General features: G+C 43.8%; 1 protein-coding gene across 2 annotated transcripts in view; it reads right to left on the reverse strand.

Annotated features, from left to right (window-relative positions):
- Positions 1-16,163: 16,163 nt before the first annotated feature.
- LOC119744652 (arginine-glutamic acid dipeptide repeats protein-like) overlaps positions 16,164-23,146 on the reverse strand; it is a 28,565-nt gene continuing 21,582 nt past the window's right edge. Inside the window, exons 16-18 of one of the 2 annotated variants that reach the window (XM_038220711.1) lie at positions 19,974-22,525; positions 19,474-19,714; positions 16,164-18,822 (exon numbers count right to left, since the gene is read on the reverse strand). In XM_038220711.1, coding sequence (XP_038076639.1) covers positions 17,767-18,822; positions 19,474-19,714; positions 19,974-22,525 — 3,849 coding nt within the window. In that variant the 3' untranslated portion in view covers positions 16,164-17,766. Of the gene's footprint in view, positions 18,826-19,473; positions 19,715-19,973; positions 22,526-23,146 lie in introns of both variants that reach the window. The other variant, XM_038220710.1, reaches the window with a different exon arrangement.

A 23,146-nucleotide genomic window follows, 5' to 3' on the forward strand; every position in this document is an offset into this window, starting at 1 on the left:
CCACACCACCTCCACAGCGAGTCTGTTACCTTCCCAGCACTGAATCATGCCGGTACCCATTTAATAACCTGGGTTGAGAGGAGTAATTGAGGTAAAGCGCCTTACTCAAGGGCACAACACGCATGGCCACGGCGGGGCTCGAACCCACAACCTCACGATCATGAATCCTGTGTCCCACCGCTAGACCACACGTGCCTCTGATGATATGACCGAAGTAGTGCTATCCCGCCCATTGGGATGCCTGTGGTTACTGCTTAGTTGGTTAAGAGCAAGTTCTCCAGGTAAATCAACATGGCACTGTCATGCATGACTGGTGCTGGATGGCCGTCGTTGGCTCCCTATAGCCGACGCCCTTAACAGTTAGATGTTTATTTCATTCTAACGGGGTGTCCAGCCACCCTCCTCACCAGTGAAGTACATGTAGTGGGTTTTCCGGTTTAGTCGCCGGAGGCTCGACCTTGTGAACAGGTTGCACTGGATTAACAAGATACCAGTGGCAGATCTCCTGATCTGACCTGACCTACAAATTAATGCAAAGAAAAAGGGGGAAAAAATTAAACAATAGACAAGCCTGCAGAAAAGAATGAATAGACCTACAGGCAACATTGAGAATAAAGCAATAAATATACTTTTGAAAAGACTAGAACGTTTGTTTGCCAGAAAAGGTAATCAATTTTTCTCCTTTTTTGGCGAGGGAGAGGGCCGGAGAATATCCTCAAGTGAACCCAAATGGCCTTTATGATTCACCAAACAAATCAGATTAGTATACGCCAAAGCCTTTACATGTAATTCAATTGAAATTGTTCAGCTCTCGCCATGTCTGTCATGTAACACAGAAAGAAAAAAGAATAGTCACTGCCCAAACTTTCCCACAAAATTGATTGTCCGAATTTGAAACCTGGTCGGGAACCGCGCTTCGCCTTTCCAGCATGTCTATAACTCTCGTGATCGAATCCTACCCCCCCCCCCACCCCACAAAAAAAAATCCCTCTTCCGATGTATCGCACAAAGTCTGAATGCAGAACGTGCCAATGCGTCCATATCTTACGCCCGTGTCTGTCTGAGCTTGGCCACCAATTTCGTTAAAAAGTGTAATGGATTTCAGGTCGATCGTCACACGAAGCTGAGCGCAAAAATGCTCTTTCATCTATCGTGTTTAATTCCGTGGAGGATTTTAATGCACATTTAACATGGCTTCACGATGCTCGTAGTGTTTTAAGTAATTAGACACACGCGTGCACGATATTCAATCCCAGCCTGTGAAATTACTTGACAATGCTTTCCCGAAAAGTGCACACAAAAAAATGACGGTTAATTATTGAAAATGTGTAGTGTCGCATGAGCGTCTTTACAATGTTTGCGTACTTGACATCATGAGCATGGACCGCATTCACGAAGAAGCCATTTTTGTCGTGTTCCCTGAATGTATTTTATAAATTGTGAACTGTTGAATGGAATGGTGCCAGACTATTTATGCATTCTAGCCTCACTCTTTGTGTTTTAATGTGGCTTTAAACATAAGTGTACGTTACTTTAATCACACATTTTAAATTATTCATCAGAGCAGACTGGCATTAATGTGTAATTAACTTTATGTCATTGCTTTCATTTCTCTTCGCAAGCTCCAAAAATGAACTTTTTTTTTTTTTTACCTCCCTTTCAATTTAATATGGCCGACTCGTGAATAAGGCCTTAGGGTACGGACGGAAAGAAGTAAAAAGAATTAATTCTGTTCTCGCTCAAACTCAGCACTTACAAGCTACAGCAGGGGGCGCTGTAATGTTTAGGGTAAAGCGCCCTCATGAGACGGCTTTGCATGTAATGAAACTGTAACTTGTCTTAAAGTAGACACTATATGGCAGCAGGCGAGTTTCTTTTTTCCCCTCTATTTTGTTGCTCCGATGAATAAAAGCAAGGCTGTCCCACAATCCTCCGCGTTTCCATGGGAAGAATTGCTGGTAGTTCTTATTTTTTTTTTTTTGTGGCTACTGTAGGCCTAAGGCAAAATGAGTCAGTTGAGAGGAATTAAACAGGACCGGGCGACGTGCTTCACTCTTCGAGTCATCAATTGTTGCCGTCCGATTTTGGGCGATTGAAATTCTCGCAATTCTTCTTTTGCGCGAACCGCGACGGCAGTGAGCCCGTTGAAAGGAACGGCGCACCCCGAACTAACCTTCCAGAGCGGCCGCGGTATAAAGCCTTTCTTCGGCACAGACGTTGAAGATGAAAAAAAAAGCCTTACGCAGCAATATCTCCAGACTAATCTGCTCTCCACCTTTCATCGGTTTCAGGTTTTTTTACATCTCTGGGAATCGCAAGGGGCCGGGGACGATGTCGTCGGTTGACGGGGCGGGAAGAAGGGGCCTGATCGTCACCAGATTATTTGCGTTGATTGTGTTTTGCCACGTGCGGGCCGCACTCGTGGGACGGGCGGGTTCCTTGTGCTGAACCACGGGGCAATTGCGAGACAGTTATGCGTTATTGGGGAAGAACGTGCCTAAAGCTGCAACGGTCTCACATTAAAATGAACTAGTGGTAATATCAGGCTTATATGTATCTTCGCTGAGCATGCATTTCAAAAAAATGCTTCAATAAATGTTCTTGCATTTCAAATATAGGTTTCCCCGGTTATTTTAAAACTTTTATCATTCGAGCTCACCGTTTCTAATATTCAATTTCGTCCATCAACATCTATTTAAACATAGTGCACTTCCAATGTTTAATTTCATCTTTTATCAAATTTTAAATTCAGTTCCAGCATTCAAACAGTCTTGTTATTCAGAAATCAAATTCGTCTAATTGATTTATATAAGACGAATTCGATCTCTAAATATTGTCATTCGGCAACAGCTTCGACGAATTTGATCTGTAAAGGCGAATATTCTCGACCCAGTGACTAAAGAGGGTAACCAAACTTTGAAATTGAATGGTAAATGACGAAATTGGTTGTCTTATTAACAGCGTGTGAATTTTTTTCCAGGACAAAATTGAATGATAGAGTTGGTGAATTTGAATGAAAAAAATCTGTTAAAATAGCAGGGAGAACCTACACAGTATAGCCACTTAAAACAATAACACCAGAATAATCATATGAAAACTATTAATGACAGTAAAACAACAGCTAGCCGTGAACGTATTCTTTTCTTCCATTGTTATGTTACACCTTGACAGTTTTTGCGAGGCAAAATTCGGTGGATTGTGGGGAGGGAGGTCTTTGACTAGCCTCTCTGAGCTACCTTAATTTTTCGTTTTTTAGAAGTGGCAATAAAGTCACATTTTATTGCGACTGAATAGAGCTCGGTCGGCTTTCCGCGCCTTTCTCTCAGATATAAGCCGTCCTGCCAATTCATTATTGGCGCGCTGTCCATTATATTGGCGTGGGATTTTTTTCTCTTTAATATCCCCGTTTTTGAGCGGACCGGCCGGATATTGAAAAAGCTCATTGGGTTGATCCGTCGAACCGGACGCTGATATAAGAAGCCTCCCTTCATTAATTTCTGTGAGTGTTCAATCGGAGGTGAAAAGTTTAATCTGACTTCGATATGAGCGGAACCGTGTGGGCTGATCTGACGCCGTGAATGTTTATATCTTTAATGGTTTTTAACGTGTACAGAAAGGGTAGTTAACTTGTCCTAGGCCTATTGTAATTACCAGTGCGAAATGGAACGGAGCTCAGAAATTGCCATTCAAAGTCGGCAGATAAAAAGAAACTTCGTATTGCGTAGCTCAGGCAATGATTTGAATGGCAATTTAAAAATGTGAAAGTGTCTTTGATTTTGAATGAGCTATAGGGTTAAAATAGGGCTTCATCTAAAATCCATTTAATTCATTGTGAATGTGCAATTTTGTGCATACTCAAAATTTAGTCATTGCAGCATCACCAAGAGGTGCAAATGACCTGTTCAGTTCCGGTGTATATGCTGCCACCAAGAGGCCTAGCTGGCTGTGCTTGTGAGACTTGCCGGGGCAATAACTCGATGCTCATTTGTTGTACCGAATACTCCACGACGACAATCATTTTCTCCGCAGTCCGCACCTCATCGTTCACCGCAATGAGCCACAACCCCCCTCGCCCTCTCCGCGTCATTAATCTACCGGAACATCTCGGCCGACGGGGGCTGAGAATGGCCGTCTCTCTTGATTAGCAATGTAATCGGGTGTTATTTCTTCCAGGTTAATAAGCAGTCGGTTTTGACCGGACACCTCGCTCGATTGCACCCCTTGGTTTTTTTTTTTTTTTTATTCTGCCGTCCCACGTCCGGGGATATAATATTGTCGTGCCCGGCAGTAGTCCCCCCGGGCATTTCTGCACGAGTTTAATTTGCACGGAGGTTCTTACCTCGTGGTCAGGTTCTACTGCTGGGAATTTCGCAGATTTAATCCATTCCTCTAATCACACTTTACTCAGTGCTTCGGGTCCCTACAGTGGATCATGTCAGCTCCATGGTTAAATATGACACAGTGATGTTATAGTCGAGTTACTTAACAAAACTGTACCAAACTGGTTATGTGCTTAAATTCTTTCTAGCAACGAACCTAAGGTTTCTTCAAAGTGTACAGACCACTGGAAACTTGTATAAAGCTCAATCCGGGGAAGACGATAAATAAATGTCCAGGTTAAAAAAAGAAACAAGTGCGAGTGCACAATAAACTCTGCCCGTGTTGCAAGAAGTCTTGCATGAAAGTCTTGCATGAAATCGATCACAACGATCCCTGCCAGAGCTTAAAAATGCGACGCCGAAAAATGCAAATATGGATCACCACATTTTTGGTCAAGTTTTGAAATTGATCGACCGACCACCAAGCGACATGTCGAAGGTATTAAAGTTTGGTCATTACAAATCATTACAAAGAAGTGAAAGACGACTAGTGGCGCGAACATGTACTGAACAAAAACGGCGCCTTGAAGGGAAAAATCAAATTCCTATAGGAGATTCGGGTGTCATGAGTTTGACAAACATTTACCACTTCCAGTTGTGAAAGGAAAAGTAAAGCTGATAGGCCTAGAGGTATTAAAAACCTATTCTAAAAATGAACGAGATTTCGGAGAACTGATTTCGATACAAAGGTTTGCCTCAAAGGGTGAAGACTTAGCGCAGTACAATATCGTTAACTCTAAGCTTTACGCTGCTACATCGATAACATATTTTTACAGTCTCACAATAGGTGTTTACTGTTACACCAGACTGCCGTGTACAATTGGAGAGAAGAAAAACAACACCGGAGTCAAGATAAAATTGTGTTTTCTCCAAGTTCATCCTCCAGACATCGGATCACAACTCAAGCCCTGCGGGTGAATCTTGGGGTTTCAATTCCGGCTCAGACGAGGGAGGATTTTTTTGCGTGGTCAGTGAAAGCCAAGACTGATGATAGCACGGCGTACTGCAGTCACAACAGCGCGGGTAACTGATATGATGACAGTGCCGTAAAGTTGCGGAGCCGCGCGGAAACGCGCAGGCCACATTTGTGTTGGGTTTGGGCAAGAAATAATATTGTGTGTGTGTGGTGTGGGGGGTAGGGGGGGGGGCAGACAAGAAGTTTAATTAGTTTGGACTCTAGGCGTGCAATGACTTTTTCTCCAACCTCATGGCGTGCCCTAGAAAAACGCCGATGAATGTGAGCGGATCGCATTGATAGCGCCCCCAACGGACGGGACACATAGTCTGGTTCCCTGTCCCCGTTGTCCTTATCGGACTTCAAATATGGGAACAGGTAGCTAGCAGTGGATCCCGAATAAGGAGGCTTTCCTCCTAATGTATGCAAATTATATGCATGACGTGCATAGGTCTGAGTCCCGCCTCCTGATATGAATTCAAAATCACAAATGGTAACGTTTGCGCACACAACCAGCATATTAGCAAAAGGTCACAAATCTGCAATCTCGGAGGTAATGAGCTTCGAGTTTTGCTCAATTCGAAAATGTCTCTGGAAAACATCAATAAAGAGGGGGGTATTTAAAACCTATGCAGTTGAAATGCTTGAAAGTTGCCTTCATTGAGACACTGGCGATTTTGCGTACTTTTTTGGTAAGACAAGAGTCACCTTTTTTATAACCATGTGTTCAAGTATCGTCCATGCACAAAGCTGAATAATGTTCAAAAATAAACAACCATGCTGTGCTCAGAGGTGATCCAATCAATGACTTTAAATGGGAGCTAGCTACCGGTCACCATAATTTTAGGGGGCCGGGAAACAGTCTAGGGTAAACATCAATGCCACGTCCAAATTATCTGCTTACAGCTGGCAGCGAAAGTGTCTATAGGTTAGTGGCTTCAGCTGCATCATAGACGCATATTGGGTTGTAAGCTTTATAGCAAAGTAGTTCGAACGTAGCCTAAATCTTTAACTTGACCCAATACAGTTGGTTAAACACCAGCACTCCAGCCTAGCTTCTGCTGTACGTTCTGCCTGTGCCCAATCCTATAAAATCTTTAATAACCTCGACAATGCTGGTATAATACCTTGTATCTAAGTGCGTACCAATGCCTTATATATTATATGGAGTGCTTAGTTGCAAAAGGGCTTATATCTCAAAAATGAGTTTGAACCTGCAATGGTAAGGGTTTGACTAGGGCTATCAGGTAAAATACTCAATCTGTTCCAAAAGGGGTTTCAATCCACAATAAAATCAGACTAAAAGAATATAAAATGCAATGCAAAAGAGTACATATCCAAAATAGTTTTTTTTGCATTTTTCTGTGAATATGTCAAATGGCTCGTACGCCCTTTTGAAACTAAAGTATACATAGTTGCTGATTTTGAGAAATGTATACATTAAGTTTATTTAGTAACACGTCCGCTCGATCGGAAATATCTCGGAAGCTGCGGGCCAACGAATTCGTGTTCATGCATGAGTCACGTGATTGTGCCTTGTAATTTCTGGAAGGAGTAGTGTTTTGAGTAAAGAAAAATCAGGGTTTTTGACCCCAGGGACCCCGTGATGACCTTTGACCCCAGTTTGGTCATGTGACATGTTGGGGCTGGGCTGCTGATACTTTTGACAAAGTTTGGTTAAAAATGGGTCAAAATATGTAGGAGCAATCGACAATGTCAATGTTAGTTTCTAACTAACTAACGGACCAACGGAGAGACATGATGATTTGTTGAGCTGCTATCCCGCAGCTACGAATGAACGATCGCGTTGAGTGTATGCTTCTTTCGTTGAACACTAAGTTAATAGGCTCCAAATAGTCTGTCCCAGTAACATATCAAATTTTACTGCCGTCAAGATACATTAACAGGGTTTTTATATAGGCTTCCTGACTTCATGCATTCCAATTTCAATCAGGACAACATCGGGATTTATCTGAACATTAAGGGTGACATTGGATCCTCGGTGGAAATCTCGGATTTAGCAATGAAGCAGGGCTTCGACACGCAGACCGTTTTGCAAAATATGAGCTGTTTTTGATTTAGGTCATCTTTTGATGGCATTTCCACACAAAGTTCAATTGCCTCCAAACGTACTAAGACGGCCTTAAAGGTGCTCAATAAAGCTTCAATTTGATGCGTACCTCCAACATTGGTGCGTTCTGAGCTAGACATTATACATGTACTTCTTTCACCACTTATGTATAGTCTACCTGCGAGGTCCGTATCAGGCCGACCGTTTTAGCAAATTTTCGGCTAGATCTGACAGATTTGGGGGCAAAAATCAAATCTAGCAGAAAATCTTAGCAGAACGATGAAAATTGTGGCAGATTTCTAGCAGAAATCTGTAAATTCTGTCATCTTTGCAGAAAAATACAGCAGATTTGTTTTCAACAAGCTTCAATTACTTCAACCAACCCTTGAGCAGCGGGGACAGGTAGGCACGTCTGAGCGTTGAGGTTCCCCGACGTGTAGTGAAGTGCTACAGGCATGGAAGCAAGGCGCTCGGGCACGCGAACATTTTCCCCTTCGTTTTTTTAAGGGAAATTGCATAGTTTTTTTAAAGGAAACTTTATAACATAAGCATGTGAGTTTAAGTGTTTCTAATGTGTTTTGTGTAATTCTGGGTGATTTAGCAGATTTTTGTTAAATCTAGCAGAATTTTGAAATGCATCTAGCAGCATCTTGCGATTCGTTTTCACCTGGTCACCCTGGGCCGTATATATATTTCATTTCCCGGGGATGTAGGCCTAGCGTTGGCACACACGGAAAATGAAGATGGTTGCAAATGTCCTCTCTGTGAAGCTGACCCTTAGCACCTCACAGCACTACTCACGGACTAAATCTATATAGCTCCATCTTAATGCGCATCGATCATGCATTGCACAGCAGCCAACGGTGTCCATTTTAAGCCACGTTGGATAGAAGCCTCTCCTGCCCAAAATGTTAAGCCCCCATCGAAAGGTCAAGTCGCCGGCGACCCGGTGGGGGAATTGGAGCAAAGGTATAGGTGTGCGCGCGCACAGCCCCGGGCTGTTTCGTCATACTTCAAAGGTTATTTTTAGCATTGGGAAAAAAACCAATCTGGGTCCCTCGCTTGGAGGTTTACTTTGGCGGATTTTCTGAATGACGTCAATTAATCTGGTGTGATCAGTTCCTTCTCGTTTCAGGGGAATATTGCGAGATGGGGAAACTTTTTGGGCGGCTTTGATTGAAAAACTGCCCTGGAGTCATACAAGGAACGTTCGATTTCTATCAAATCATGCTTTTATATATTATTATTATTTTTTTGTTTACAATTCCGTTCATTTTTAGTAAAATGCAGTGTGTTCAAAGTTCCATCTGACATTTAGAATTATTGTTATGCGTAAAGCTAAGAACGGGGAAAACCATGCAATTATGCGTAAACCAAAACGAATAATCTGCCAAAATCTTGCTCTTTTTTGACTTTCTGTGTTATTTTGCTATTTAACTGGTGCATTCGTGATATGAAAAGTAAAGATCAAGTTTTATTGCGCTTTATTCGAAATATTAAAGTTGCGCTGTATGTTCGAGAAAACGATGGGAGACTTTTAAGACGCGTAGTTGGTGGCAGCAAACAAACCGATCCTTTTCAATATTCTTTTAACGTCACGTTTAAGCTAATGCGCTATGTGTGCATATTCAAGTTGTTGGAAAGAACAGAAAATGACAGGCGTGTTTGCTGCCACCAAGCGTCTCAAAAGTCTCCAATTACATCCTGAAACAGGGAGGTGACACACATAGAGAACGGGATCGGGATAGGATGGATGTGATTTGATGGATTTTTTTTTTAAATAACAAATATTCGACCTCATTGTCCATACCCATGCAGCTTCGAATCAGTGGTGGCTCTTTGGCCAGGTATGCATTTGCCGGTAAAGCCCACCATCACCTTTCCGATTTTACCGGTTTCCCGAATCATCTTATCACCGGTACGGTTTTTTCACCGATGCGGCAAATAGCCCGCACACAATGCTCGATTCCGTCCTAAAATCGGTCACATGATGATCAGTCACATGATGACCAGTCACATGAAGACAACCATGTGACTTCCTTCGTGAATCTGATTGGTTAACATCAATATTGCGTCCGGTGAAATCGGATTATATAGAATGGATTATATAGAATGGATTATAGAGGTTTAGGATTATGGAAGTTGCGGATCATGTTTACTAGCTGAAGGGCAACAGGAAATTAATATCCAAGGGAAATAAATATATAGACATTCGGGAAAATGCATAGGACTGACTGACACGCAAGGGTGTTTGATTGCAATATTGCAGTGTCGACCTCGAATGTCCTTTCTGGCTTACGAAATGAGAAATTTCATGTCATTTTTTTCTCTCGATTAATTAGTGATGTGACATTATATCTACGACATCACTGTCAAGCATCTTCGTTTCATCCGACTTTGATCCGCTTTGAGCTATAGGCTAGGCCTAAGTGATGAGGTGCGGACTGAAATGGGGGAGACGGATGGGACATTATAACGGCGGGGAGATATCGCCAGGTGACGAGTCGCTTATCCAGTCATCTGATGTACAATCGGCCAGCTGGGGGCCATGTGCTCAAATGGAGACATTTCCGGAGATGTAACATTCGACGCATCGATCCAGCGTCTAGTCGGGACATGGCCCGCGCACCGATACCCGCTGGCCGTCCGCAATCATGACAAAGGATCATCATTATGATCGCCACACAGCCACTTACTTATTTCTGGTTTGGTGATATTGCTAGAGTATTGAAAGGGGCTCTTTCTATATCTGTTCCTCACAAAAGGACGCTTCATTGAATGCGATGGAGGGAAAAACATCTGCCTGTAAATCAGCAGGGATTTGTAGCAATGGAGGGCTGGCGGAAGCTCCCTGGATTGAGTCTGTTGAGCTCCCAGCGAAATTAATCTAGCCATTGGCACAAAAAAGAAGAAAAAAAAGGAAGTGAAATCTCTGCTCTTTGAAAGACGGACTGAACCTTCTGGGAGTTGCGCGAGACTTAATCAGAGTGATAGGGAAATGGCCTGGGGCTCGAGTAACACGCAGGGGAGGTAATATAGCTGTGAATCCTTAGTCAGCAGGTGTAATAAAGACCAATGGTAAAAAATCATGCGCGAAAGTTACCTGACGAAATAAAACAAAGAAGAATGCAATAGGACTGTCTGGAGGCATTGGCCCTAGAAACGCCCACCATACAGGAAACCCTGATTCAAGCGTCAAAAATCATTGAAGCCAAAAAAATAAATTGTTAATATTGTAAATGTACCAAGTACTCAGTATTCCGAGGATCGGACATAAATATTTGCAGTAATACGGCCATATTAAACTGAAGCGAAGTAAACTCTTCAATTTTAGAACTTGCGAGTAGAAATGAAAGCAACGAAATAAAAGTTCATTACAAAGTGATACCAGTCTGTTTTGATGAATAATTTAATATTTATAATTAATCATACCCTAATATTTTAAGCCACATTTAATTTAAAAAAAACAAGCATGAAATTGAGGTTAGGAACGCACTCCAATCCAAAAAAGGTCTGGCACCAGCGGCTTAGCTAGGGGGGGGGGGGGGGGACGTGGGGGGCGTGCCCCCTATAAAAAGTTCGCTCCCCCCAGTCGCCCCCCGCCCCCTTGAAAACTGGGCATCCGAGAAAAAAACAGCCATATGATTTACCATGATTAGGTGTAACGTCCCTTGGAAAGCAAATAGCGGTAGTTATTGTCTAACCATGGTCTAATGTAGCCATGGTCCAATGTAGCCACGTTTTGAACAGCGCCCCCATGGGAAGATGGTGTCCCTCCGAAAGAGGCCTGTGCTCCCCACCCCCAGCTCAGAATTCAGGAAAGGCAAAAATGAGCTATTTATTGTTAAAAAAACCAATTGAATGCCCTCTCCAGAAAATAAACACCCCCTTCCAACTTAACCCAAGTTACCTCACTGCCCCCTTTACCAATCCCTGCACCAATGCCGAAGACGTCTGTTACCCATACATGCTTCTCTACTTGCATTCGTTATGGGACACGCCCCTTTCCAACACTCCATCTGAAGGCGACACTCAAATTTGAGGTTTTGAAGATGAAAAGTGTGTTCACCTATACACCTGCATCACTCATCACCACACCTCCCGCCCAATCATACATGCACGATCAACCAAATTTAAACTTTATCACATTGCCCTTGGCCGGAAAGTCAATTTCCAATGCAATATTGAAATCAGGCCTGAACACCCAACCATTCACGCATTTGAGTAAGGCATCCAATATCCGAAGAACTCAAAATCTGTAGTTAATGTAGAAATGATGTGATGTCGCTGGGCTTTTTAATCCCCAATAGGCCAATTCGACATTTTCCTCGCGCATTCACGATGAATGCAATTTTTTTTTTTTTTATAACAAAACACGTCACGCGGTCCTTGTCCAATAGAAACCGAGCCTACAGCACCACGTGGGTATATTAATCCAAAATTCTATCCGTCAATTCATTGCTCAATACGAGATGTCGAATTGGCTTATTGTGATACACTTGATATTGACAGAGAACCTCATCATGCAAAGCCAGCAATGTTATTCCCCCGTGCAAATAAGTGAATCGCATCCCCATCAGTTCATACCTCCACATCCAATTTTGACAACCTCTTGTTTATAGAGCAACCCTGCTCAGCGAATAAAAACGATCTCCGGGCGACAGAATATTAGTCCGGCTTGGTATGATCAATTTAATCGGCCACCGACCCGAGAGGGAAACTAATCTACGACACGGCGGTGATCGAACGTGGGAATCTTAAACGATGCGAGGCTGTGTATACTTCCCACCTTTAAAAAAATAAGGTGTTCTCTGCAGGCTAGTGATGCCGTCGTCTGGGATCGTTAAGAAAATAGATCAGCCGGGTTATTTGTTGTCATGGTGACAACTGGCTTACCGTCAATGCGATTTGGTCAAAACTACCGCCCAAGGTATTTGTTGGTTAATAATTTAAACACCGACCACCAAATCTTAATTCCAATAAGGGTAAAAAAACCTCGCTTAACACCATGGTGATGGAATGGACATTTATATATCATACAGTCACCGTATTGAATGAACGGTTCACAGTCGAACATTGTGTATTACGCAACGCCTGAATAAATGCCCGTCATCTGATTGGTGGGTCGTTGATCACGTGTCAGTGAATTATTCTTCAGAACGTAAGGCGCGGCCGCACCGCCAAATTAGAAGTTCCATTTCCACGGTAAATGGAAGTTCCATTGCACGGTCACACTTTTGGCGGCTCTGACCAATCAGATGACGAGGATTTATTCAGGTGTTGAACAAAACAAATAATGAATGTTTTGCATTTCTGCAATAAAGATAATTTCATTCGGTGATAGATGGAATTCAATTTTCGCTTCGTGGAATGGGGGTATAGGTCTATGGCAGTTCCTATGCTGGGCTGCAACCCTAAACAAAAGTTGACGGCAAAATTACATTTAATGCACAGTGCTGTATTACCACAAAGTAACAAATCTTATTTTGAAACGAATAAGTCCCGACATGATAGTGAAATTTACTAGGTTTAACACTATGCTATTTAACCCTAAAAGGGCCGGGGTGGAATCCGCCCCCCCCCCCCGCCCTTCAGCTTTTTCCGCGATAGCCTTGAATTTGTTTTTCGCGACCCGCGCTGTTATGACTTTTTAGCCTCGAGCCTTGCGAATCTTTTGATATCAAAAACATAAAAAAAAATGTTCCGGCGCTACGTGCCGTGAAAACTGAACTCCCCATATTGGCCGTATACGTCGTTTACACAGAGCACAACTACCATTCGTACATATGAATAATTACTTAGCCATAATTCCAAAACCCTTTGACCTATAGTCATGGCATTTCTTGCGAAATCCCCCCCCCCCCCCCGGCTGAGAGATGGTCAAAGTAACCCGGCCCTTTTCGGGTTAAATTGAAACAACTATAGGCCTAGTATTTCGCATCATGGCGATAGATATGCCAATTAATGGTGCTCTATAGTTACGTCACCACTACTACAAATTGTAGAACTACCAATTTCCAAACACAGTATACGCACACTACTTCAAAGAGGATCCATTTTGTGTCCAGACAAAAAAAGGGTTCCGGGTGTTGCCTCTTACAAGCACTGCATCAAGCCCCATGCAGAAACGAAATTCCTATCTGCTCTACCAAAAAGATTGAGGTCGCTATTTACTTGAAGCAGGTTTGTATATGTGCCTCACTCCGTTTACTTGTTCTGCAATTGTTTACTTTCCTTCGATTTTCACCAATATGGAAATAAACGTCAAATTGAATTGAATTGAAAAATCATTTCATAAAAGTATGGATTGTTATTGACTAGTATTAGTAACTGTGAACATTTCACGTAATTTGCTTACACGCTATGTCTACATTAATGCTATCATCACAAAATTCAGCTGCCAATCAAAGATCATTTACCGTGCAAATACAATGAAACAAGGGCGTATTCTTGCCTCCACGATTGAACGAAAATTTACACAGAAAAGCAGACAAATTATTTCATTTCAGAAAACAAATCCTCATATTCAAAAACACAAAATCTGACGGCAAAAATAATGTTTCAGTCTTCACAAAAAGGATAAAAATCTCATTTGTATCTGCATGCCTGTGTGTCATCTCTGGTTCTCACTCGGCTCAAAAGCTTCAAATGGCATTCCAAAGACAGCTGTAAAAATTGACTATTTTAGTAAAATATGCATAACTTCTTATTGCATGGATCAATTTGAGGCTTTTGAGCAACTCCTTTTTTTTAACAAATGAGTGGAAAACATGCTCATTTAATGCGTGCTTCGTTGGTGTATCAAATTTATTTTTTTTTTTTTAAGGGGAAAATCATTAACCCTAACAGAACTCAACCTATCAAACCCCAACAGCAGGTGTTGTTGGAATCTGTCGGGATGGGTACAGTACCCCTAAACTGGCAGTCTTTTACATTGGGTTGGCACACCTCCAGAAACTAAGTCAGATATATGTGTGCACAGTTTCCCATATGGTGTTGGAATTTGCCAGGATGGGTATGGTTCCCAGTAAATCATGCTAGGGAGTTAGGGTTAATCCGGGCGACGTTCTTTTTTGACTCACCCTGTATAGACACATTCGGACAGCGATCACTGTACACTCACAAGGCCCCCTTCATAATGGCGAAATAATCGTGTAAGCTATTGTACAAAACAACTGCCCATGACGAATACAATGCTTTCGCCAGTAAAAGGGGCCTTCGTGACAGAATTGATTTATGGTCCGATTAATTCTGGTCGATCAAGCGTGTGATTCCAGTGTACGACAGACGACTCTTGTGGCCTATTATTTTGAGACCATCCAAGGACCGAGACATTTCGTGTTGACGTTAGACCATCAATCCACTCGAGACGTTTGCACTTTTAATAGTTTACGCCTAGGCGGCGCGCACGCGTTACATACGTCGCAAACCAAACAATGATCAATTACTAATGGTCGGTCCTTGATCGAACATGCTCAACATGACAAAAGTAAACAATGTCTACTCCTTAGCGGGTTTTTTCCCGAACTACAAAGCAAACTTGTAGGTATGTTGTAGTTAATTCGTGTAGATACGTAATTAACACACGCATTCTCAACATTAACGCCGGCTCCCCCTAATGCACGGCAATCGATCTGGGCATGAAAGCCACCGAGTGTTAGGCCAAAAAAAAAAAAATAAGTCGGTCTCTGGTCAGCGCGCGCGTCGATTTTAATCATGCGCGTCGATCTTTTTTTTTCCAAAATGTTCCGCGGTAGCTCCAACAGCGCCCTCTATCTCCGCACCTCCTCAATTTTTTTTACCAAAGAGCACCAAGGAATGAGAAATTGCACCAAGGCAAATGATCGAAAGCACCAAGGCAAAATATGGAGGACACCAATGTACATGAGGACACCAAAAAAGCAAATAGTACCCCACCTTGTCTGTACAATCCAAGCTTGAAGAAAAAAAAAAAGCCGCGTGGCCGCGTCAATTCCGGAACTTTGGTCTGACCAGAGACCGAATATTATTTTTTTTGGCCTTAGCGTAGCATAACATAAACTCTCTATTAAAAACAGAGAGCCTGAACACGGGATTAGAAGAAAAACATTTCGAGAACGCAAGGACGAGGAAAGAGGAAAGCACTGTCTGGAGATGTTCCGAGGAGCTGGCTCAAGCCTCGTTGGCGAAACGAGTGTTTGTTTTAAATCTCCAACCGGAAAAGGTCGATGACCAAAAACGATGGTTCAATGGACGCCTTGCGCAGTACGGTCGTCTCCCGTTCAAGTGAGCAAAGCGTCCGCTTGGCGATAATTCCACGACTATCGATAGTACGTGTTGTGCATGATTCTGCTCATATTAGAATCGGCACCGCGGGGCTATAGGATTAGGCACGCTTTTTATTTCATCATGACAAATTGTTGACCTATCTGTATGCATAGGGCAGAAGTAATCTTCAGAGAAGCTGTACGTGCCTTTTGAGAGAAGACCTGAGACCGGCTGAGTTTTGAAGCACCTTCCATACTTCATACAACTTTGCGTCTGTTCTCCGACATGTATGATATAAGACGGTATCAAATTTTACAGAAAACAGAAGATTGTCGTCTGTTTTGATGTAATCCATGACGTGTTTTACGCCCGAAGGGTGCACATGGACAAGAGGCGAAGTTGTGCCGAGGGTATTGCCCCCAATGGTGTACCAAACGTCTGCATCTTTGAAAAGAAATTACATTGTATACGATAATCAAGTCATTATTCGGAAGCTTCCACAACAACACGCTATGATTTACTTCCATACTCTTTATTACAATTCCGTCTACAATAGTAACTTTGTGCTTAAAAACTAAGTATCATTAATGTACATGTACACGTGTTGTGTCGAGTTGTTGCATTCTTCAAGTAATTCATTCACGATCTTTATTCTATGATACTGTAACTTCCTGTTCCCGAACTTCAACTGCATGCATGGTGCGCGTGATTATGACTAGAGTGTGAATAATACAGGGTGAAATGCACGCACTTCATTGGGCACGGAGGTAGGGAATGGTCGACTACAAATCACTTTACACAAAAACCTAAACACTGAACACACTAACTTTCACAACCCTAATATCATTTTTGTCCGGGACCTTCATGAATACCGCTCATCCGTACGTTACTCGTACTGTGGCGGGTCTGCCTTCCTCATTCTTGCAAAATCCGCCAAAAACTATAAAAACTCTCTGAGGAGTTTGAAGGAAGGATGTAACGGGTGGAGGGGGGGGGGGGGGGTTCGAGGCAACATGGTGTATGTGTACGATATTTTCATTCACTACCAAGACCACCTAAAACACGAATGAAAACAATACATCCGATCGCGAGCGGTAACGTTCACCAATGATTTGGAGCTGCAGGTGATGTTTAGGAATTGAGTACAAGCACAACGTCTCATCACTCGAGGCCCAACAGAATCTGACAAGTGGAACCAGAACTTAACATAAGTACTATTTTCGAAGAGTTCCAGCGGGACAGCACCAGGGTTCAGAATCGTAATTCATTTCTAGAGTTCCAAATCAAATAATACTTCCGTCTAAACAATTTTATATGTATAAATATATATATATTATTCTAAGAATCTCTTTTACGCACTCTGTTAAATAACGAAAGAATTTGTTTTTTTTATGAGAACTGTATTACTATTTACACGTGTCATGAAAACAGTTGTTAAAAAAACCCACAACTTTTAAAAACTAGGGCAGTGCCTTTTTGTCTAATGCTTTCGCAGAACGCCCTTTGCTTCAGCTTAGTGTTTCAAAGAATCAGCACAATATCCACACTGTTTGAGCACTTAATGTGTTTGCACTTTGTTCACAATTTGTCAAACCTCACATCACACAATCATCACGTAATTCAGTAAACACTGCGTTAATGTGATGTTTACTCTACGGGTACACCATCCTCGGACAATTTTCACGCTGCAATTACACCGTGTCAACACAATATCGACACTACGTTTACACGAGGGACCAATACATGCAATTGAGATACGCAACCAGTTTATACCAGTACACTAACTGCATAGAGTTGTATTTTCTTAGAGACAGCTAGTCTGGTTCCCTGACCTGAAAATCTCCCGGCGCCCCCACGTCTAAACTGTAGGTCAGGCAGCCGCCACGGGGCTAAAAATAAACACGACTGTCTTTTTTTCACAGCTCGGCCTCATTTCTGTTTGAAAACACACACATAACGGTGGTTTGATGACTTGATAAACTGATCCCCTCCCAAGAAACTTAACTCATAGTTTGCAACTATTGTTAAAATACTGGCAATAACATTACTGCACCAAAACTAACCCAGACCTTCAGAAGGTCGGGTGAACCTATCAGGGAGCATGATAATCTAATTTATCTTGGCGGGGGTGGAGGTGGATAGGGGTGACGTTCTGACAACATCTGTCGCTGTATGTGCTCATGTTGTATCTGCTGGGCCAGTACGTCAGGTAATGGGGGCCTGTATAATCTGGCATGGGGTAAGGAGGGAGGGGGACCCCCTATAGCAGCAGCTGCAGCAGCCTGGTTGATCATCGGGTGCGGGGGCTGGGGTACGGAGAGAGGATTGGGAGGGAGGTGTAAGGTTGGTTGAAGGACCGCCGGGGCAGGCTGGTCTGGGAGGACCCCACCTTGAGAGAGGTAGGTATGGTGGATGTGCTCTTGGGGATGGAAGTGCACATGGGTGTGTGAGTGTGAGTGCGAGTGATGATGAGGGGTCGGGGGTCGCCCAGCTGCAGCAGCAGCAGCAGCAGCAGCAGCCCTTGGATCACCCATCAGGGCCATGCGCTCAAGATGGATGCGCTCCGATGTCAGACGGTCCACGGAAAAGGCAGAGTTCTCCGGGCCGTGCATTCGTAGGTGGTGCTCCGCATGCGCTCGCTCTAGATTGTGTGCATAGACAGCAGCGTTCAGCTGCTGTGGGGAGGGCAGCGGCTCACCGGGATGGTGAGGGTGGGGAGGGTAAGCCGCGAGGGGCGTCGCCGTTGAGGTGCGCGCTCCAGCGTACTGCTGCTCATAGCCCGGTTTCAATCCGCGATCGCGCATCTCCCGATCCCACAGCTCCATCTCGCGTTCCTGAAGCATCCTCTGGCGCATGTCCCTCTCCCTGAGCTCCCGCTCCACGAGGTCAATCTGGGCCTCCCGGCTGCCCAGGGCATAAACCTGCTCCAGCTGGTACTGCAGCATGGGGTCGGGTCCCATCAGGTTGCTGGCTGGGTTGCCCTGCACGATGACCGAGTGGGGCCGGGCGTACTCGCTCAAGGTGCGCATTGCTGGCATGTCCTGGCCGGGGTATCCTGCGAACCCTGGGGAACCTCTAGGTGGTGGCATAGAAACCTGGCCCTGCTGCAAGCCATACGAGCCAGTCACCTGTGCATCAGCTGTATTGTTCTCAGGGGGCGTATCAGGTTTCTTCTAGAAATATAATAAAACAAACACCATGTTTATTTTCACATATTTTAATAGTCATGTTAGAAATGATGGATGCATTATTTATCGACACTATGACTGCGCGAGCACTCTATGCTTGTATTGATTTTCAGTGATTAAGCACATTGTAATACAATGTAGTACAGGTGCTGATGGGTTAAGCTTAGAAACAAGAATAAATTATTATATTGGTAATCATTTGTCGCTACTAATGACCCTCTGTACAGCCTTAATACTTGCGTTGAGTTGTGTCACAAAGTCGACAAGTCATTCATATTTGACTTGCGCACAAAAGCTTTTCAACTGAGCTAGGACAAAGGCATTCCTTTGTCAATGTGCATTTCCGGCTTGACTTGTGATTCACTAGGATATTCTCCAAGTTAAAAATTGATCATATCCTTGACAGTCACAGGGGTGTGAGTGACCACTGATAAAACTAGCTGAAAACAGGTGAAAGAGGTGTAAAAACAGCTGAACTTTGGAAATATCATATACTTTTGTACACAGCAAGTGGGAAAAAAAAAGCTGAAATCCAAAACAAAAAAAGCTGAAATCAGCTTTAAAGCTGAGATTTCACACCCCTGCAGGCAAGAAACAGACAAACGAACGATGACTATCTGAGAAAAAACTCACTGTCGGCTTGTCAGTGCTGCTAGGCCTCCTCTGACGACCATCATCTTTGGCTTTGGCATCCTTCTCATCCTTGGAGGTAGGCTCCTTCTTAATGACGGTCTTCTTCCCCTCCTTCTCCTTTGCAGCTGCGGCTGCGGCATTTTTAGCCCTCTTGGCAGCCAGTTTGGAGCTGTCCAGTGGTGAGAAGATCATGTCCGTCCGACTGCAAGAGTTAACGCCCCGATGCCAGTGGCGAATGAACCTGCGAACATGACAAAAAAAGTCAGTGAACTGTTTCAGTGGTAACAATGTATCTGCTGGGCCAGTACCATGGAATTTGGGACTGTGGTTTAATAGCAATAGCGACGTGCTGCTCCAACGAAAAGAGAACAGACACTCAAAATATATCTCCTACAACTGAACAAATGGAAACATTTGATACTTTTTATAGCCACATTTCATATAAAAACAATTATCTATCGAAAAAGAGACTACTTAATATAAGGAACGGGTTTGTTTACCTTGCAGAAGAACTGACATAATCAGTTCGATCCACAACGACAGGATCAGGTGAAGGCATCCGGGGATATACACCCTTGTCTTCTTCCTCTTCTTCCTCACTGTTAGATTCTCTGGTGTCTTCCTCTGGCTTTTGGACCTCCGGATGAGGAGGAGCTTCCCCACCTATGACCGACTTTTCAGGTCCAGGCTCCTCATTTCTTTCTGTTTTCAGGAATACAGGATGGTATTTGGATAAGTCAGAAGGCTTCAGGGGCTCAGGAGGTGGCATGGGACTCTCTCTCGGAGGTTTCAAGACACGCTCATTAGACACCGTGTGCTCACTGTATCTGGAATATTCTCCAGACCTGTGACGATCATCAGCAAGTCTCAGAGGCTCTCCAACTTGCCCTAGCTCTCCGACTGTCTGAAGCTCTCCTGACCTTGGCAGTTCCCTTGATCTCTGCAACTCTCCTGATGCAGGGCACTCTGGTTGCCCAATATGTTCTCCTAATCTTTGGGGTTCTCCTGATCTTGGGGGTTCTCCTGATCTTGGGGGTTCTCCTAATCTAGGGGGTTCTCCAGGTCTGAGGAGCTCCCTGGATCCAATGTGGTCCCCGAAACTATGCCACTCGCGATATCTGGGATGCTCTCCTGGTCTAGGATGCTCAGCGGGTCGGATATGCTCCAGAGGTCTTGCTGGGTTGTCTACATGTCTGCAGAGCTTCCCTTGCTGCTCTCTAGGTCTTTGTTGAAGCTCAGGTCTATAATGCGCCATTTTGTGCACTTCTCCACATGAAGTCTCATCACTAAATCTAGGAAGTTTCTTCAATTCTCTGGTGTCTTCCCATCTTTCTCCGGACCTAGGGTAATCATCTTGTCTTGGGTGTCCTCCTGTTCTTGGATTATCAATAAAGGTTGGACGATCTCCTTGCTTGGGATGCTCGCCTAGTCTCAGATGGTCATGTAAATTCCCTTGCTTTGAATGATTTGCTGGTATGTCTTGATCTCCCGGTCTCGGGGTTTCACCAACACCAGGATGCTCTCCAGGCCGCACACTATCCACTGACCTCAAATGATCACCAGGCCTTACGTGCTGACTAGGCCTGAAATATTCACCATGTCTTGGGGGTTCTCCAGGTCGAAACAGTTCTGGCCTAAAATGCTCTCCAAATCGTATCTGATCCCTGGGATGACCTATATGACTCCCTAGAGGTTGACGTCTTGCTTGCTCCCCCAAAGACCTTAGATAATCTTCTGGTGGTTTGGGGGATTCCATTAAAGGCTTTGACCTATCCTCATGGCGTTTGAAATGGCTTCCTAAAGGTCTGCCACGCTCAAGTATGGGATATCGATGCTCTGCACTTGGTGTGTTTTTCTCCCCTGGTGATCTTGAGGGTTCGGCTGAGACTCTTGACTCAGGCTGAGCTCTGGAAAAATCAGGGGATGATTTTAACTTTGGAGATGACCTGTACTCTTCACGAGACTTTGCTTCTTTCTGCATATCAGAACGAGCAGCAAGAGGCTTGGGGCTATATCTAAAGTCAGGAGGCATGCTCGTGTTGCCAGAAGCTCTCAATCGTTCATCGAATACACCCGACTCCTCCTGACATGAACCCGAAGTTGCTTTCAGTTGCCTCATGCTGTCACTTGAGAGCTGCATGCGATCAGCTTGGCTTTTAAAGTAATCTATTGAATACCTTATCTGACCTTGATCTTCTTGTGCAAGCTTTTCCTTTTCAGAATTTTTCGAGTTAGCCTTTTGCGTTTTCAGGAGTTCTGGGGGAGGACCAAAGCCCTCTGACTGGAATCTAGATTTTTCAGCCGGAGGTTTCGAGGTGAAGCCTTCTGACGGAGGGCGTAGACTAGGGACTGGCGGTCTTAAACTGCCATCAGGGAAGTAAAATCTTTCGTTAGAACGAAGATAGTCAATGGGATGTCTGAAACGTTCATTAGGTTGCCTGAAAGACTCCGGCAGCATTCCTTGTTGGTTGCTCAAATTGGAAAGGCGATCTGGTGTCTGCATTCTTGGTGACTCCGAGTTAGAAAGTTCATCCCCTCTGTCCGGTCTCGGTTCTTTCTTTATCAATGGAAGAGGTTGATGCTGATAAGGGTCTTCCCGATCAACCTTTTCTTTTTTGATGAGAGGCATTGGAAGAGGGCGATAATATGTTTCTGGCTTGGCAAGGGATGGACTGCCTGAACTTGGGCGGCCTTCAAAGGACTGTCTTGCGGGCACCCGGTCAGGACTCTCAAAGCGTTGGATGACAGAAAATGCTTGAGACGAGGAGGTTGCATGGCGATTTGCTTCAATGTCACTGTCGTTGGTATCCGTATCAATCTTTTCCTCTTTGACTTTCACCACGGGTATGATGAGAGGTACTGATTCTGCCTGGTCCTGACTTTCGGACTCGGCCGTTGGAGAGGGCGATCGGGATGAAGAGCTGACGTCATCTGACATCCCTTCCCCTTCAGGGTGGCTTGACTCGTCGTTTGCATTTGTGGTGCTGTTGCTGTCTGTCGTTGTTGCGGCATCCTGGTCGTTGTCCGAGTTGGTTTCCATCTGTTCCAGCTCCTGTTGAAAGAAGGAGGTCGTATCATGTTATTCTCAAAACAAAAGTTATGACCCACATGTATTGTATCTGAAAAATAAAAGACCAAGAATTCAGTTCCTTAAGAGTATAGGCAATTTTCCATGTACAAAATGTATATAAATAAGACATGTGGGAACATTTTTTTTTGGGGGGGGGTGTTAGGAATGAGGCAAACGGAGGTTCTGGCCAATTACTTACACATGCAACTAAGTAAGTAAAAATTGCCAGATTTCAGCCACAGCATGTACTCTTATAACATAATTCCATAATTTCAGTGGCAATACATGTTTCTTGACAATAACACATATTTAACTCCATTCCATCTGACTAGGATACAAATCATATGAAAGGTGTTGTTGGTCCCTTTTATTTGATACCACATTTGACGTTGTGATGCTTGTAGTTCTGAAGTTATCATAAATTTTCCACTTTTCAGCCATGTCTATCTTCCGTGGAATTGCTCTAATCCATAATACCCTACCCCCAACCCTTCAACATCCAACTGCAGGTTTTGTTGGAATCTGTTGGAGTGAGTACTGCACTAGTAAACTAATTATGCTTTACATGGGGTCAGGCATACCACCATAAGGCAAAAAAAAAAA

The sequence above is a fragment of the Patiria miniata genome, unplaced genomic scaffold (genome assembly GCF_015706575.1).
Source record: "Patiria miniata isolate m_02_andy unplaced genomic scaffold, ASM1570657v1 HiC_scaffold_7, whole genome shotgun sequence".
NCBI classification, from domain to species: domain Eukaryota; kingdom Metazoa; phylum Echinodermata; class Asteroidea; order Valvatida; family Asterinidae; genus Patiria; species Patiria miniata.